Source organism: Mercenaria mercenaria, chromosome 10, assembly GCF_021730395.1.
Source record: "Mercenaria mercenaria strain notata chromosome 10, MADL_Memer_1, whole genome shotgun sequence".
Lineage (NCBI taxonomy): Eukaryota > Metazoa > Mollusca > Bivalvia > Venerida > Veneridae > Mercenaria > Mercenaria mercenaria.
Window position 1 is genome coordinate 76,326,186 of NC_069370.1, and position 15,315 is coordinate 76,341,500.

The window sequence follows — 15,315 nt, forward strand, 5'->3', positions numbered from 1 at the left end:
TCATATACGTTTCAAAAGGCATTGAATATTTTTTTTCTTTCTGCATTTCTAATAGTATTGTAAAAATATCCTGAATAACTTGTTTCTCTTCTTCTTTATTTACTTTTCCAATCCGTGCTTTTGTTATTAGTTGTTTTATTTTATGATGATGTGCTTTTAAAATAAATTTCTTGTCGTCAAGTTTTAGTCTGTTAGTAAATATGGTAATTACTGATGGAACAGCGCCAGCAACTGCTACAAATATAGGAATAGCTGGAACAAGTGCTAATGCAGCTGAACAACCAAAGACACCTGCTGTAATATATAATCCGGTACTTACTCTCCCACAAAATTTATAACTTTTTCTGTAAGTAGCAGCTAGTTTAGTTAAGTGAATAATTAATTGATCTATTGTTTCTATTCCATTATTATTAGAAATAAGATTTTTATTACTCATTTATATAATTAAACTTTTTATTTTCTAAATTAAATTTGTTCAAGATCGCTAAACGGAACCCAACTATTAAATTCTTCACTATAACCTTTCCATTTTACTAAAGCTTGTTTTTTCTTATAGTCTCGTCTAATAACTTTTTCTATTCTAAAAACTTCTTGTGTAGTAGGTAAAAGTTCTTGTTCATAAAATGAACCTTGAATTATTTCATTATTTAAATCTTTAATAGTGTATGTTCTGGGATTTGTATTATTAATTCCATAAATTATAAATATTTCCTCTGTCCAGTTTGGTGTATATCCTTTTTCAAAATGTCTTTTAAGTTTGCTTAAACGAACTCGATCACCAATTTTAAATTTTGTTTTACTTTTTGGTATTTTTAAATCACCATATAAATTAAAGTAAACAGTACCTTTATTTAAGTTTTTACTAGCTTCGATTGGTGTCATTTTTATACTAGAATGTTTTGTTTTGTTATATTTATCAACCATATCCTGCAAATTATCTAAATAAGTATAAGTATTATTTTATTACTCGAAATAAAAGACAAATAAATCCCGTGCAATTTACACATATTTATTTCTATAATATATAGTTCTATATCATAATCATAATACAACGAGATGTATATAATGCACTGCATAATATCACACGACTAACTTTAACGTACACTATCAACGAACAGTAATTAAACTAAGGTTGGAATGAATTGGCCGCTCAAAAAATTTACAGAGAAACATCGCTGGCTAGCCACAGCGCATGTAATTGACCGAAAGGAGAACAGACGTGTTGTAGACGCCAATGATGAATAAATTTGTATCAGTCCCTGGTACTAAACCCGCAAAAGTATCATACTAACGCAACGCAAACGCAATAACGCAGTGTTAAACGGTCCAGATTACCGCAAATGACTGTCGAATTAAAGATTCCATCCATCGCTGGCTAACCTCAGCGCATGGATAAAAACCTCAACCCGCACCACTGTACGGCAAAGCCAGCACTGCAACGCAATATTGGAATTACCAAGTACTAAGGGCAAAACCAATGACGCAATACTCCTGTGCAAATAGTGTATGATACATCTCCCAATTAGTGTTCTGATCAAAGGTCAGCCTACCCTGACGGCTGCCCTGTCACGAGAAGTAAGACCCTAATCAGATTTAAAATTTAGAAAATACAGACACGCCTGATCACCTCTCGGCCGATAAAATTTCATGGCCACAATAAATTGCCTAATTTATACCCCAAATTCTTATCGAGCAGCGGGGCTGTTTTTAATAATCGAATCCCTGATATTATCTAAATAAAACTCAAGTCCAACATCGTTCAGGTGAACACCGTCAGAACGAAAAAATGCCGTTTTCGCATCGATATCTGGTCTGACGGCATCACTTCTGCCTGACGAAGCGACCAGCTGAGAACCTATTCTGTTCACCCGTTTACGTTTATTGTCTACTGATAGCCATGTGCCTGATGCTTTAGCCCAGACCTGCCGTTGCAAAATATCCACCCATATAATGACAGTGTCTGGGAATGCGTCACGAAGATACGTCACTTCCGTCCGAATGATATCTTTCAGCTCTAATATTGACAAATCAACCAAATCATTGCCACCTAAGTTTAAAATAAGTATCTTAGGAGATGAAGAAAACAGCACCTGCTGTTGAATGGAGTGGTGAAAGGACGTCCATCGTAGACCACGTATACCCCACCATGTTATTGTTATGTCCCTCAGGCGAAGATTTGGTTTGCCAGTGTCCTTCGCACGCTTGCCTGCCCAATACGGAATAGAGTCGCCCAGGACCCAAACATCTAAACAAATACAAATTCGAATTACTTTACACACCAAATTGCATTTACCTTCCCTGGCATTAATGAAACGTTTAAGAGTTTGTTTATAAATGGCTGTCCCATCCATTGTTATGAGCTTAAATATATCAGTTTCTTATTAAAAATTCTACTTCCGATACTTTACACAAAATTTTATTTTTAACCGAGGCTTTAAGCCTTTCAAGGCTAATTATTGACGAATATATAGTCTAAAAGATTCAGAATTCCACCTTCCAAGTTTCATTATTACCGACGAAGGATAACCTTGAATGGCTAAATCTGTAGCCCTGCCAATTCTAAAACTATGTGACTTGTATCGAGCATCGGAAAATCGGGACCCACTGATACATTTCGTTAATACAGCAGAAAATTGCGTTCTTGTGACGGGTGCGCCATCTTTATGACAAAACAGAGGACCTTGAATACATGGCCTGCAGGATAAGAATTCCGTTAATCTGCGGACAGGACAAAATCTGCCCTCTTCTCTTGGTATTTTTAACATGAATGGCGGTCCTCTTTGATTCGTTTTAAAACGACGAAGCTGAATTTTTGCGTACCTATTGCAATAAGTAAATGATAAATCAGACACGTGGATCGCACTTTCTACTTGAAATTTGGACGGCGCTACAAGTTCACTGACCCGGAACAAACCGAAGTAAGCCAATATGAATAATGACGTGAATAATTTACTCTCGTAAATGTCATAACAAAACTGTGGAAGACAGTCGCATACCGCCTCTAAAACCTGTTTAGTCAGTGGAGCCCGATTATCCTGGCTAGTACGGCTTCTACGGCAGCCTTCTAACAGTTTACTTATTATGAAAACCTTAGATATCTCATGAAATCCCCTGAGTTTATGATAATAGTTTATTCCAGCTACATAAGTTGTAATAGTCTTAGGTGAACGACCCTTCTCAAAGCAAAACGCCATGAATAAGATAACATGTTGATTTGGTATCGGCCATTGATTTGGGAGATTATGCAACAGTCTGAAACTTTCAAACACATTAACGCTAGTTATGTATGTTGAATGGGAGTTCGCTGCTATTCCTGATCGTAACAGTTGTTCAGCTCTAGACTGAAGACGTTCCAAAGGAATTCTGGGACCTGACATGGGTCGGAGTCCGCCTCTGGAGCCAATTTTCTGAACCTGTCCAACTGAAAACGAGATAAAGCATCACAAATCTCGTTTTTTCGGCCCGGTACGTGATTTGCTTTAATTAAGATGTTAAGTTTAAGACAGCGTAGGGTTAGCAATCTTACTAGACACATTACTGCTTCCGATTTTGATGTTGACTTGTTCAAAATGTAAACTACTGCCATATTATCGCAATTGAACCTGATCTTCTTATTCACTAAATATTTGCCCCAAATAAACAATGCAACTAAGATTGGGAAGAGTTCTAACACAGTGATATCTGAAGTGATATCCAAATTGTGCCACGACGCTGGCCACTTAGCATGGCACCAGTGACCTTGAAAATAGATGCCAAAGCCTAAATTTTCACCTCCGGCGCTATCGGTGAACAGTTGGACGTCCCCGTTCGAGACCCAAAAACGGTCATGAAAACCGAAATACCATTGAATTTTTTTAGAAATACCAACCACATGGACAGATCCAACTGAATTTCTTTCTTTAGCCTGATATGATGGAAGGGTTTAGTCAGTCCACAAACGGAGTTAATCAAACGACGCGAAAACGGCCTGCCTACCACAATTGCACGACAACAGAAGTTCAGCGAACCAATCAAAGACTGCATTTTTTTAAAGTAGTTTTTGGACTTGCCAACATGTCCTTTATTTTTTGAATTACCTCTTGTATCTTTGAATTAGGAATCCTGACTAACATATGGTTTGAATCAAGCTCAAGGCCAAGGAATATCAGGCATTCTGTTGGGCCTTCTGTTTTATCTTCGGCTAGAGGAACACCAATTTCGGACATTGTATCTCGAAAAACATTTAATGACCTGTTACACAATTCCGTCGTTTTGTCCCCGCCCAGAAAATCATCTAAGTAGTGTAATAATTTGCCAGAATTCAGATTTAACTTAACACAAAATTCTAGAAATCTGGCAAACCATTCAAAAGTAATACAACTAATAGAAGCCCCAAATGGGAGTGCTTTATCAAAATAGAATTTATCATTGAAGCAAAATCCAAGTAGCTCAAAATCCGAAGGTGTTATGGGTATCAAACGATATGCACTTTTTATATCAGACTTAAAAAGTTTACAGTGACGCCCCAAATCTTGAATCATTTTTACGGCCTCATCAAAACTGGTATATTGTACTGTACACAAAGCTGGGTCTGTATAATCATTGACGGATTCGCCTGGAGGATATGAAAGATGATGGATCATTCTGTACTCTCCAGGGGTTTTCTTTTCGACCAAGCCAACAGGGGAGACAATTAAATTTGGAAGTGGGCGTTCAGTGAAAGGACCAGCTACCCTACCTGCCTCTATTTCTTTCTTTATTTGACTCTGAATTATCTCTGGATTAAGTAAAGTGGAACGGAGATTATTCGAATCACGTGGGGAACGTGGGCCCGAATACTGGATCGGAAAACCATACTTAAAACCATTTAATAGGAATGCCGCCTCAGTTTTATTATAAAATTGTAGATAGTATTCCAACATTGCCAGTTTTATTGGGGAATAAGCCAGACTAAGAGTGTCGAGGTTGCAATTCTTCTTTTTTTTTTCTCTCTCTCTTTTCTCTTCTTCTTTTATTTTTTTTTCTTTTTTCTTTCTTCTTTTCTCTAAACGATTTCCTTATATCAAATTGGTGTCTGCATTTTACCCAACTGAGCTATGCTGCCATATTAAAGTTTTCTTGTGTTGAGAGCGACGCGTCGATATCTGACTGAGAAAAGTGCACGGGATTTATGTGCTTATATACTGTAGCGACTTTAGCCCGTTCGTAAACAGCAGAGCGGGAACCAACGTGAGACAGCGAATGCAACGATAAAGCCCGAGAATAACCAAATGCATAGCAACCGATAATGTTCGTCATATCAAGACAGATGACAATTTCTCCGAAAAATAAATTGAATTATTTTAAAGGAAAATAATTTTTATTATTTGCTGTAAAATATTTCCACATTATTCTTTTTAAACTTCTATTAAATCTTTCTATTACTACAGCCTTTCCTTCATTAAATGTATGGTACATATTAATCTTATTTTTATTCAAAAATGATTCAAATTTTTTATTATAAAATTCTTTTCCTTCATCTACCCATAAATTTACTGGTAATCGTCCTTCTAATATTATTTTTTCAAATGCTTCAGTAACAGATTCTCCAGTTTTATTCTTTAATGGAATAACCCAAGCATATTTACTAAATATATCAATAACGGTTAACAAGTACTTTACTCCTTTATTATATTTTGAAAAAGCTTGCATGTCAACTAAATCAGCTGACCAAGTATCATCAATATCATTAACAATCACTCTTCGTTTCATAAATTTTCTTTTAATTGGTTTGTGTAATTCTTCTGCTAATTCATCGCTCCATGTGATTCCGGGGGTATACTCTACCCCCTTTTCCCGTTTTTTGATTTTTGTCCGAGACCAAGTGTGTATTTCGTTTTGATAGCTGGTTTTACAACTAAATGTTTTGCAATCTTTTCTCCAAATGTTTTTGATTTAGTTTTATTTAAATTGGAAAGCATTTGCTTATCACATGTACCCTTTTTTACACCACTGTCATAGCAAAAATCATGGTCCATACATACTGCATCCAGTTCATTGACAGGGGGTCCATTATCTAGGGGATTTCCTGGCCCACAATAATTATATCCTGGAAGTGTTAAACCTTTCTTAGGTAATAAAGGTAACATTGCTTTGTGAATATCTAAATTACCCCCTGTACTTTTAACAAACTTTGATTTTATTTTTCCACAAGATGAACAAGTAGCCTTTATCATTTTTCTCCCGTTTTTTGTTATAACATAATGAGGATTTATATTATCAGTAAATCTTCTTTCTTTCAAACAATATATTTTATTCTGTAAACTCATCTATATCATATGTATTTAAAACTTTTTAGTTGGTTTTTACTGGGTTTGAAACCTGTGGATTTTAAATTGTCCGGCATTGGTCAGTCTTGACCAAAGACTAAATCTTTTTTTTGGTTAAACCAAAGGTTTTCATTCGGTTTAACTAAAGATTTAAAAAATTTTTAGCTTGTATCTTTGATAAAACCTGTGGGTTTTTAATTGTCCAGCATTGGATTTTTTAGAATAGGGACAAGGGGTCAGGGGGGGGGGGGGGGGTTAAAATGCCAAAAACGCTATATATATAACTACTTGTATTGATTAGCCATTGAAATTTGTCATAATCTGTACAGTACTTTCTATGCGATATTTGATTTGATATCATTGATCTTTCTCAGTAGCATAATCTTAGCTCCCTGTTTTTGCCTAAATTTTTTTTCCAGTAGCTGTATTTCAATGAAAGAGTACCAAGCGGTAATTGTGGAAATTAATGGGAGCAATGCCTTAAATTCCAAGTTAAAATTTTAGATTGTTGTAACATCATTTATCTTTTAAAACTAGCCGCGATGGCATATTTTTTGCTCCGTGTTTTGCCTATAAACTCGCATTATACACAACATAAATTCGACTTACAGATCGTGTTTAGATAAAAGAGTGATATGCGTTGATTTACGTATGAAAACTGATGGGAAAACGGACTTAAAATAAGATTATCGTTTCAGCTTGTTGCGATAGCATTTATCTTTTAGAACTTGTCGCGATATCATATCTTTTTATACCTGAAAATAACACCTTTAACGTGAAAAATAATTAATCAGCGGATGTTTGAAGACAAAAAGTACCAAACCAAAACGGCCATTTGAAGACTTTAGCAAGAGAAAGCTGGTTTTAATGCGGTTCTGGAATCGGCTTTGAGCAATAACATGAGCGATTTTGAGATTTTGGTCAGTTTGTCCCGTTTTCCAGCCAAACTAAAGCAGACACGGGCAGATGCTGTGTGATCGGAGGTACGCACCTATAAAAAGACTTGCAACATACTAAAGACATTTTACAAAAATTTGTAACAAAATACTTACGACGAATTTTCTTCTTGAATCGACGCTTTGTTGACAAAAAATGCTTGGCGCGATACCTATAGCATGACGTCATAGACCACGGGATTGTGCACCGTGTTATAGTAGACGCAACTTGACCCCGGTGGTTGAACTTTGCATTATAATACATAATGAGGCACAACCTATTATTGAAAAGGAGTGTACGTAAAACTCGAGCTGCACGAGAAAAATGAAATACCGGTATATGTGTAAATATAAATTAGTGTATTTGAAAGTTTTAACTGGTCTTATGTAAGTATATATACTTTGATACTGCGCTGTATACAAACTAATTCCACATAAATATACACGGCTACCCTAAGCACCCTTGATTTCTACAATGAAATAATCGATATGAATTGTCAGCCTAAGGTCAACCATCGCGGTCAAGTTGCGACTACTATACTATGTTGACTGTTAGGTAAATAAATTCAGCTAAGAAATTTTAATACCCTGCTATTTGTGCCAAAGGTCCTGGATAAAAAAGCGTCAGTTAAGTTATGGTAGCCAGAGCTTACTTCGGCCAAAACTGCGTGGAGCAACCAAAGACCCAGAAATTTTAATCTTGGTATTCATATTAAATTGAATACAGACTCTCTGATTCAAATTTTTGCATTGGTTTTCATGAAGACTGAAGCTAGATGTCGTTTGCTTACTGAAGACTTAGGTTTTACATAGACACATATTCAAACCTATAATTATATTTTGATAGAGTTTTAATAAAATTTCAAAAACATTAAATAATGCATTTTATTCATTTTGCAATCAATACTGTCCTTTAAAAAGTCATAAATACACTGTTATACAGATATACACATGTATTGTGTGCATGTTTACTGTTAGATATACAATCAAATTTAAATTTTCTCTAAGATATGACAATATACAGAAGTCATTTCACTTTGTCACGATTTGCCTTTTAACAATATTCGCACGTTTGTAAGCTTTTGACATTTATGTTCATTTTTCTTGTATTTAAGGAATTGTAAATAACTTGATAAATGACCTGTTGCACATTTTTTAACACCAAGTCTAAATTCAGCATTCGTTGTTATATTTTTGTCCTTTTGCATCACTGAGTACATTCAGTATTTCGTTTATAACATAATTTCTTTTCAACGGATGCTAGGAAGCGCGAATGATTTTCATCACCAGACTTATTTCAAAATAGATGTTTTGCAAAGCACATAAAAAGTATGACACTCCAGCAGCCAAAAATGTATTGAAATCTAACAACATTAAAAATATTACATTATTTAATTACTTCATTCAAACAAGATTACGTTTTAATGGATCCAAATTAAATGAACGCTTACTCAGGTATAGTCACAAGAAGTCCAAATACAGCTCTCTTTTCTTATTCTACACTAGTTCTTTGAAAATCTTAAAGCCAAATTTAGAGGTTTTCAGTCAGAACCAGTTACGAGCGGAAGTTAACCATTCCTTTTCATATAATCAATTATTAAATGAAAATTCCTCTATATCTTAAAATAGTGTCCTCACATTAAAGAATGTTCTTATTCAGAAAATAATCATTATTTGATCATTTTTATATGAAATATCTGATGCATTTTTTGTCTGTTTCTTTTCCAGTGCCAATAAAGACAGATGGGAGAATGCGGGAACCCCACCGCACGGGATTGTTCCAACAAAAGGATCTGTCCATATTGTAGCAAGTAGAGGATATGTTGACTATGTTTTACATGATCAAAGAGCACGTGACTTTTTGAATTGGACAAAACACACCAAAGTGCCTGATGAAACCTTTTTTGCATCTTTAAACCATAATCCAAGTTTACAAGTACCAGGATCCTATAAAGGTTAGATATTTTAGCACATGATATAAGATTTACATGTACAGTAGCTGTTTATATCAGGCAAGTAGGCGACTATTAGTAAAAAAGAACGACATGATTTAGCGAGCCTTCTAATAATTTTGTCAAGAACCTACTAACTAAATATTGCCAGCTACTGTACATTCGGTTCTACTATTATGCATTTCTGACGTTATAACGCTTTTCGGCCGTTCTAAATCGATGTAGAGCTACTGCACAGAAATGACGCCATGACGTTTTAAGGTGAAGAAGGTGTAATGAGCGGTATTTTCAAAAACAATTTACATCCTAGATAGCATAAGATGTGTTTTAAGTGTAATATACGGTGCAACTGGTGGTAACTTTCTTTGCATAGAGAATGTAACAATATGAAATATATATTTTTATGTGTCCTATCCAAGTTATGTTTGATCGGGGCAATTAGTGTTCCCCTCGCACGTCTGTCCATCAGTCCGAAATAGTGTCTGACATATCTGAGAAAGTATTGACCCAGAGTAATCAAACCTCACAGGATTGTTACCAGTATTACCATTTGAGTATACATGTATAATATTTTAATTTGATTTCACACAGTCAGACCAGTGTTATGGCCCTTGACGTAGTCTAAAATGTACATAACATTGTGTCGCATGCATCTCATTATGTGCTTCAAGATTTTTGTTACATTTATTTTAAAAAATGATAGAGACGTGAAACCATGTAGGAATAATATGCAGCATGCAAAGTTGTAACACATTCGGGACTGAGCGACCGCCAATTTACTTGCTTTTGCTATAATTTATCTTTTGGAACTACTGCATCTAAACAAACCTGCTACAGAGTAGCTTAAAATCTTCAGCTCTCTCGGTTTATATACTGGATTTGGACGGGAGAGCTGAAGTGCACTCCGTAGGGAAATCATACCAATAATCGTGCCAGAAATCTGACACGCTCGCGTTTGTACATTTTAAAAGAAATCGGCAGCAGCACTTTCTGATCAGTTAATATATAATAAAATCTACCATTGTGCCAAATTTTACGCATTAAAACCCATAATTGATGGCAGAACTACCTGACAATTTCGAACCGGTCTGAAACGTTTACTCTACGCCGCCATCTTGCTCCTTTGAAATACGAGACTGACCTTCACCCGCGCGAACCGCTAAGAGAGCACTCACATGTGCCGCTTCGTATTTGAAGTTGCATCAGCATCCCAGTGGCACGAACACTTGGGAAAATGGTTATTTTTTATTGAAATTGATTTGAATTATTACTTTCATAGATAAATCCTTAAGAAAACTTGTATGTATAAATCATTTCCTTTGTTTACAAGGTGCTCTAGAGACTCTACATGTGTATTTTTAGCGGCTCGCGCTGTTACGTCATGCGAGAATCTCGTTGTAGCTATTCAACAATGGCCGCCAAAATGATGCTGATCTAGCAGTGACTTGTAAAAATCGGCGGTTTTATTGTAAGATTTGCTTCCAAAATTTGATAAATGGTGTTAACTGATGTAGAAGTGATTACTTTATCAAGATATCCATACATCTTCGTTCAAAATTTCAGTTGTTTACGTTTGCGACGAAAAGTTGGACAACTTTTTATTTTGGTATGGTTTCATAGTAGGCCTGGTCCAAAACTCTAAAGCCGCAACTATGAAAAAAATAAAATATAAAAAAGCGGCATTTAGAGTTTTGGAAGCCAGGACTAGCTACAGAGATGTTGTCAGTAACAAATGTTGAGCAAGCTGATACCGTTAGGAAAATATAAAAAGTCGTTTTTCTGCACATGTTTTGACTTCAAACGAATTTTGCACGGCTTTTGTAATGTTTAGTAGTATATTTCAAAATGTGTAGCTTTTTTTAAAGATTTTTTTATTGGTCTTTATTTGGTACCTTTAACCACCAAGATTATCCAGCCGAGAATAAAAAAAAAACAAAAAAAAAACGTACGGTGTATCGCCCTCCCGCATCACTCGGCGCCATTTTGTTTCTTAATAGAACGTAATGACGCGACGTTGCGAAGCGTAACGTTTGGCGTTCCGCCAGACGTCGCTGAATTACACCTTCTCACCTTAAAGTCAAAAATAGATTCTTGCACACCGGACTGGCGTTTCCAGTAATTTTATCCATGCCGGCAAACCCCAACTGGCACCCCCATGCCAGATGACTCTCGTGCTGTTAATGACAACTATTATTATTATTATTATTATTATTATTATTTACCTGATTTTTATAGCGCTCTTTTCATCTATAAAATAAACGTTCAAAAGCGCTGTACAAACTACATATCACAGAATCATATGGACATACAATACAGCACAAAAAATATATCAACAATAAAAGGTATTTAGCCTGAATCAGGTTTTACTCTACATTTAGTGGTTCATGCACTGATAACATATTGTTTATGTGAACTACGAACAAAGCAGGTACCTTGATAAATTTCTCGATTCAAAATACGTTAGTTTATCGTAAGAACATAACGTTACGCTACAAACGATAAAACTAAAAGAATGTTTCTCATTGCAGAGTTGGTGCAGCCGTTCTGCGCAAGCGCGGAATTATTATCAAATGGAACGCACGGCAAAAATACTCATTTTTTTGCATGTCCGCGCGCATTTAGTGTATAATATGCATAATATACTGACTAAAGGTTACGGTTAGAATCACCATGGTTACAAAATATATACATTTAAGATATTTTTGTTCAAATTTAGTTAATCCGGTATATACCGGAGTCTGTAATATATCACAGGCGCACCAACTCTGTATTTAGTCACAGCCAAACTAAAATGGAACTTTGTCATTGTGCGTAACGCAAAACATCATGACGTCACTTCTGCTTACGGACGTTAATTTCCCGCGCGTGTGTTCATTATCTACTATAAAAAAGAGTGCTAAAAAGAAAGTATTTCTACCTTTTGTAAAATACGGTATCCAAGAAAAATAATCTGCCAGAATAAGATGCTATAAATTTAGTTTGTTATTTTTCAATAATGGGTGGGCCGGTGGTCTAGTGGAAACACGCTTGACTGTCAATCCAGAGGTCCGGGGTTCAAATCCCGGTCCAGACACTGGAAATTTCTGAGATGCTCTTGAGTGTATCCCAGCTAACTAAGAGGCCTGTACTGGTTCTTCCCAGTATCGGTGCTATACACCGGGCACGTAAAAGAACCAGACTATCTGTTCTCAAAGAGCTAGGCCAAGTTAGGCGGACAGACCTGTATCTAAAAAGGATTTCTCTCCATCTGTTCTGGGGGCTTTATCTCACATTGTCCCTCTGGTCAGATCGCTCTTTGTCTGTGCTAGTGGAGGATGAATTTCGCGCCCTGTGTGGCAGCGTTTGCTATATGTAAAGCGCCTTTGAACGTGTTTATCATGAAAATGGCGCTATATAAATCTGGTATACATGTAATAAAAATAATAATGTTAATTGAGTAAATTTATATGATAGTTTTGTCTGATGCTAGTTTTGTCTGTTGCTATTGAATAGTCAATATTTTACTGACAACATAAACATGAAGTTGTAAAAACTTATATTAAATTTCAGAAAAGTGTTTGAGAAATTTTTAATATATTAGCAAAGTACAATGTACTGAATCAGACATTTTTTAAGTGTATTCATGTGATGAACGTGCACAGTATAGATCCATTAAGAATTCAGAAACATTGCAACTGTCCGAAAATAACGTTTAGGAGAAATGTCTACTGCTGTCAAATTTGATGCCTCAGAGGTAACCCCCGCTTGTTCTCCCCGTAACTGCATATGGGACAGTCGCACACTATTTGTTTTTTGAATTAATAATTATATGTATTTTACCTAACTGGCAAGATAATTCAATCAGTGTTCTTATCCTTTCTTTGCAGGCTATCCGGAGACTGAAATGAAAGAGAATATCAAACCGTTTGTTGCACGTTTTAAGAATTGGGGAGCCGGAAAATACAACTGGCCATGCAAAGGGAAGCGAGTGCGCATGATCTGTATATTTGGAACGGGAGACCTTCCAATGCTAGCTTCAAGGCGAGAACTTTTCGCGAACAAGTTTTATTTAGACTATCACCATTTTGCCTTAGACTGTCTGGAAGAGCTTCATTTTAACCATACGAGAGACGAATATCTCGGAAAACTAGCATTCGATCCAAGATGGTATTCAAAACTTGGATTTGTATTAAACAAAGTGGAATAAACCAAAGAGAAACAAAACAGAATGAACAATGACTACGGTGATTTATTTTTATTTTTTAACTGGTGTGTATGCGTTTGCAAAGCCCCGTAGTTAAGATCTAAAAACTTGGTTTAATATTATAGTTCTATCTAAAGTGCCATACTTATATCACATGAACAGAAGTTCGCAACGTATTGTTTTATTAACATTTCGCCATGTGTAGGTTATTATGTCTCCCACCACACAGTGGTGTGGGAGACATATTGATATACTCCAGTCTGTGCGTGTGTCTGTGTATCTGTCTGTCACAAAGCTTGTCCGCATTCTTAAGTCAAATATTTCTCATCCGATCTTCACCAAACTTGAACAAAATGTGCTTTCTAATAACTCCTTGGCCAAGTTCGATAACTAGCCAAATCGGCCCAGGCACTTCGGAATTATGGCCCTTGACAAAAAATTACGAAACCATTCATACAAGTCCGTCGAGACTCACATGACCAAAATTACGGAACCATTCATACAAGTCGTTCTAGACTCCCTATATACTTACTATTCAGATAATTAGGCAGTTATGGGAGACATGCCCTTTTCTCAAAAGCAGCTCTGGTTAATAATTGAACTGAATATGATTAATTAAAAACTTATGCTAATTTATGCATTTTCTACCCATTTTACAGTACCAAGGAGTAACTTAAGTATTGTTTTAAATAATACTTATATTTTGTTTTACAGTTTTATGTATACATTCCCATTCCAACTGTTAAAGTGTTTTATGATATGATGATTTTGCAGCTCAAACTTGTTATATTACAGTGCTCATAAACAGCTATCTATTTACATGCACCCGACCTTGTTTCTGTTATATTTATGATCATTTAAATTACATATAAAATAAATAATGCTACAAAAATATCAGTATGTTACATTTTATGTGAAGGGCTTATTTAGACGATCTGTAATACCACTCGTTTTTAAGTAACAGGTGCAAATCGCAGATAGTCACCATGTTAACTCTTTTTCTTGACATTCTGTAGAGATTTTGCATAGGACGGTGAAGGTCGGTGACTCGATGATAAAATTCATATAATGTGTTAGGAACCATGGTGCAGTATTTAACAACAGTATGGATATTGAACAGCAAGTCAACTCTGTGTGGATATACACAACTACGCAGAATAGATCAATTCAGACGCCATCTTACCGGTCATGCCACGAAAACCTTTGTCAACAGTGTGTTTACGTCATGGTTAGACTACTATAATGCCTTGTTAAGTGCGCCCCGTCGCAATCATATAAGACCGGTTTTGAAGGAGCTCCGTCGGTTCCAAGTGAAGTATAGGGTTCAGTACAACCCACACCTTTAAGGCGGTACACGAGCAGTCCCCTACCTATATAAGGGATACAACAGAAGTATACAAACCTGTCAGAAACCTAAAGTGACAAGACAGTGCCAAAGACTAAAGCCGTGATGTATAGCAATCAGAGCTTTTCGTTCGAGCTCCAGAGCTTTGGAATTCCCTTTCCGTAAAGATTAGGGAAGCTGACACGCTGGCTGCTTTCAAAAGCCTGCTAAAACCCCACTTTATTGTACATTTCATAAACTGACCAATACATTTTTATGCTCCCTGAAGGTGGGGGGAGATATTGTCGCCGCCTTGTCCGTCCGTCCGTCACACTTCTTGTCGGGAGGTTAAATAAAAACGTATTGAAGATACCAAGTTGTAACTTTGTACAATGGTAGAGCTCATTGCGATGAAGTGCAGTGACAAGTAACCATAACTCTAGGTGATCCCATTTTTGAATTATCCCACTTTTTAGCTCACCTGAGCAATACTCAGGGGAGTTTTTTGTGATTGCTCGATGTCCCGCGTCTGTCTGTCGTCTGTCAACATTTAGTTTGTGTATGCGATAGAGGCTGTGTTTTACAACTGATCTTCATGAAATTTTGTCAGAACGGTTACTTTGATAAAATCTAG

General features: G+C 36.1%; 1 protein-coding gene across 1 annotated transcript; it reads left to right on the top strand.

Annotated features, from left to right (window-relative positions):
• The first annotated feature begins 8,940 nt into the window (after positions 1 to 8,940).
• On the top strand, positions 8,941 to 13,521 carry LOC128546253 (beta-1,3-galactosyl-O-glycosyl-glycoprotein beta-1,6-N-acetylglucosaminyltransferase-like). The gene is made up of 2 exons (XM_053516539.1): positions 8,941 to 9,177; positions 13,041 to 13,521. Exon 2 carries the CDS (start codon positions 13,058 to 13,060, stop codon positions 13,358 to 13,360), a length of 303 nt encoding a protein of 100 aa, XP_053372514.1. The 5' UTR covers positions 8,941 to 9,177; positions 13,041 to 13,057; the 3' UTR covers positions 13,361 to 13,521.
• Positions 13,522 to 15,315: the final 1,794 nt, after the last annotated feature.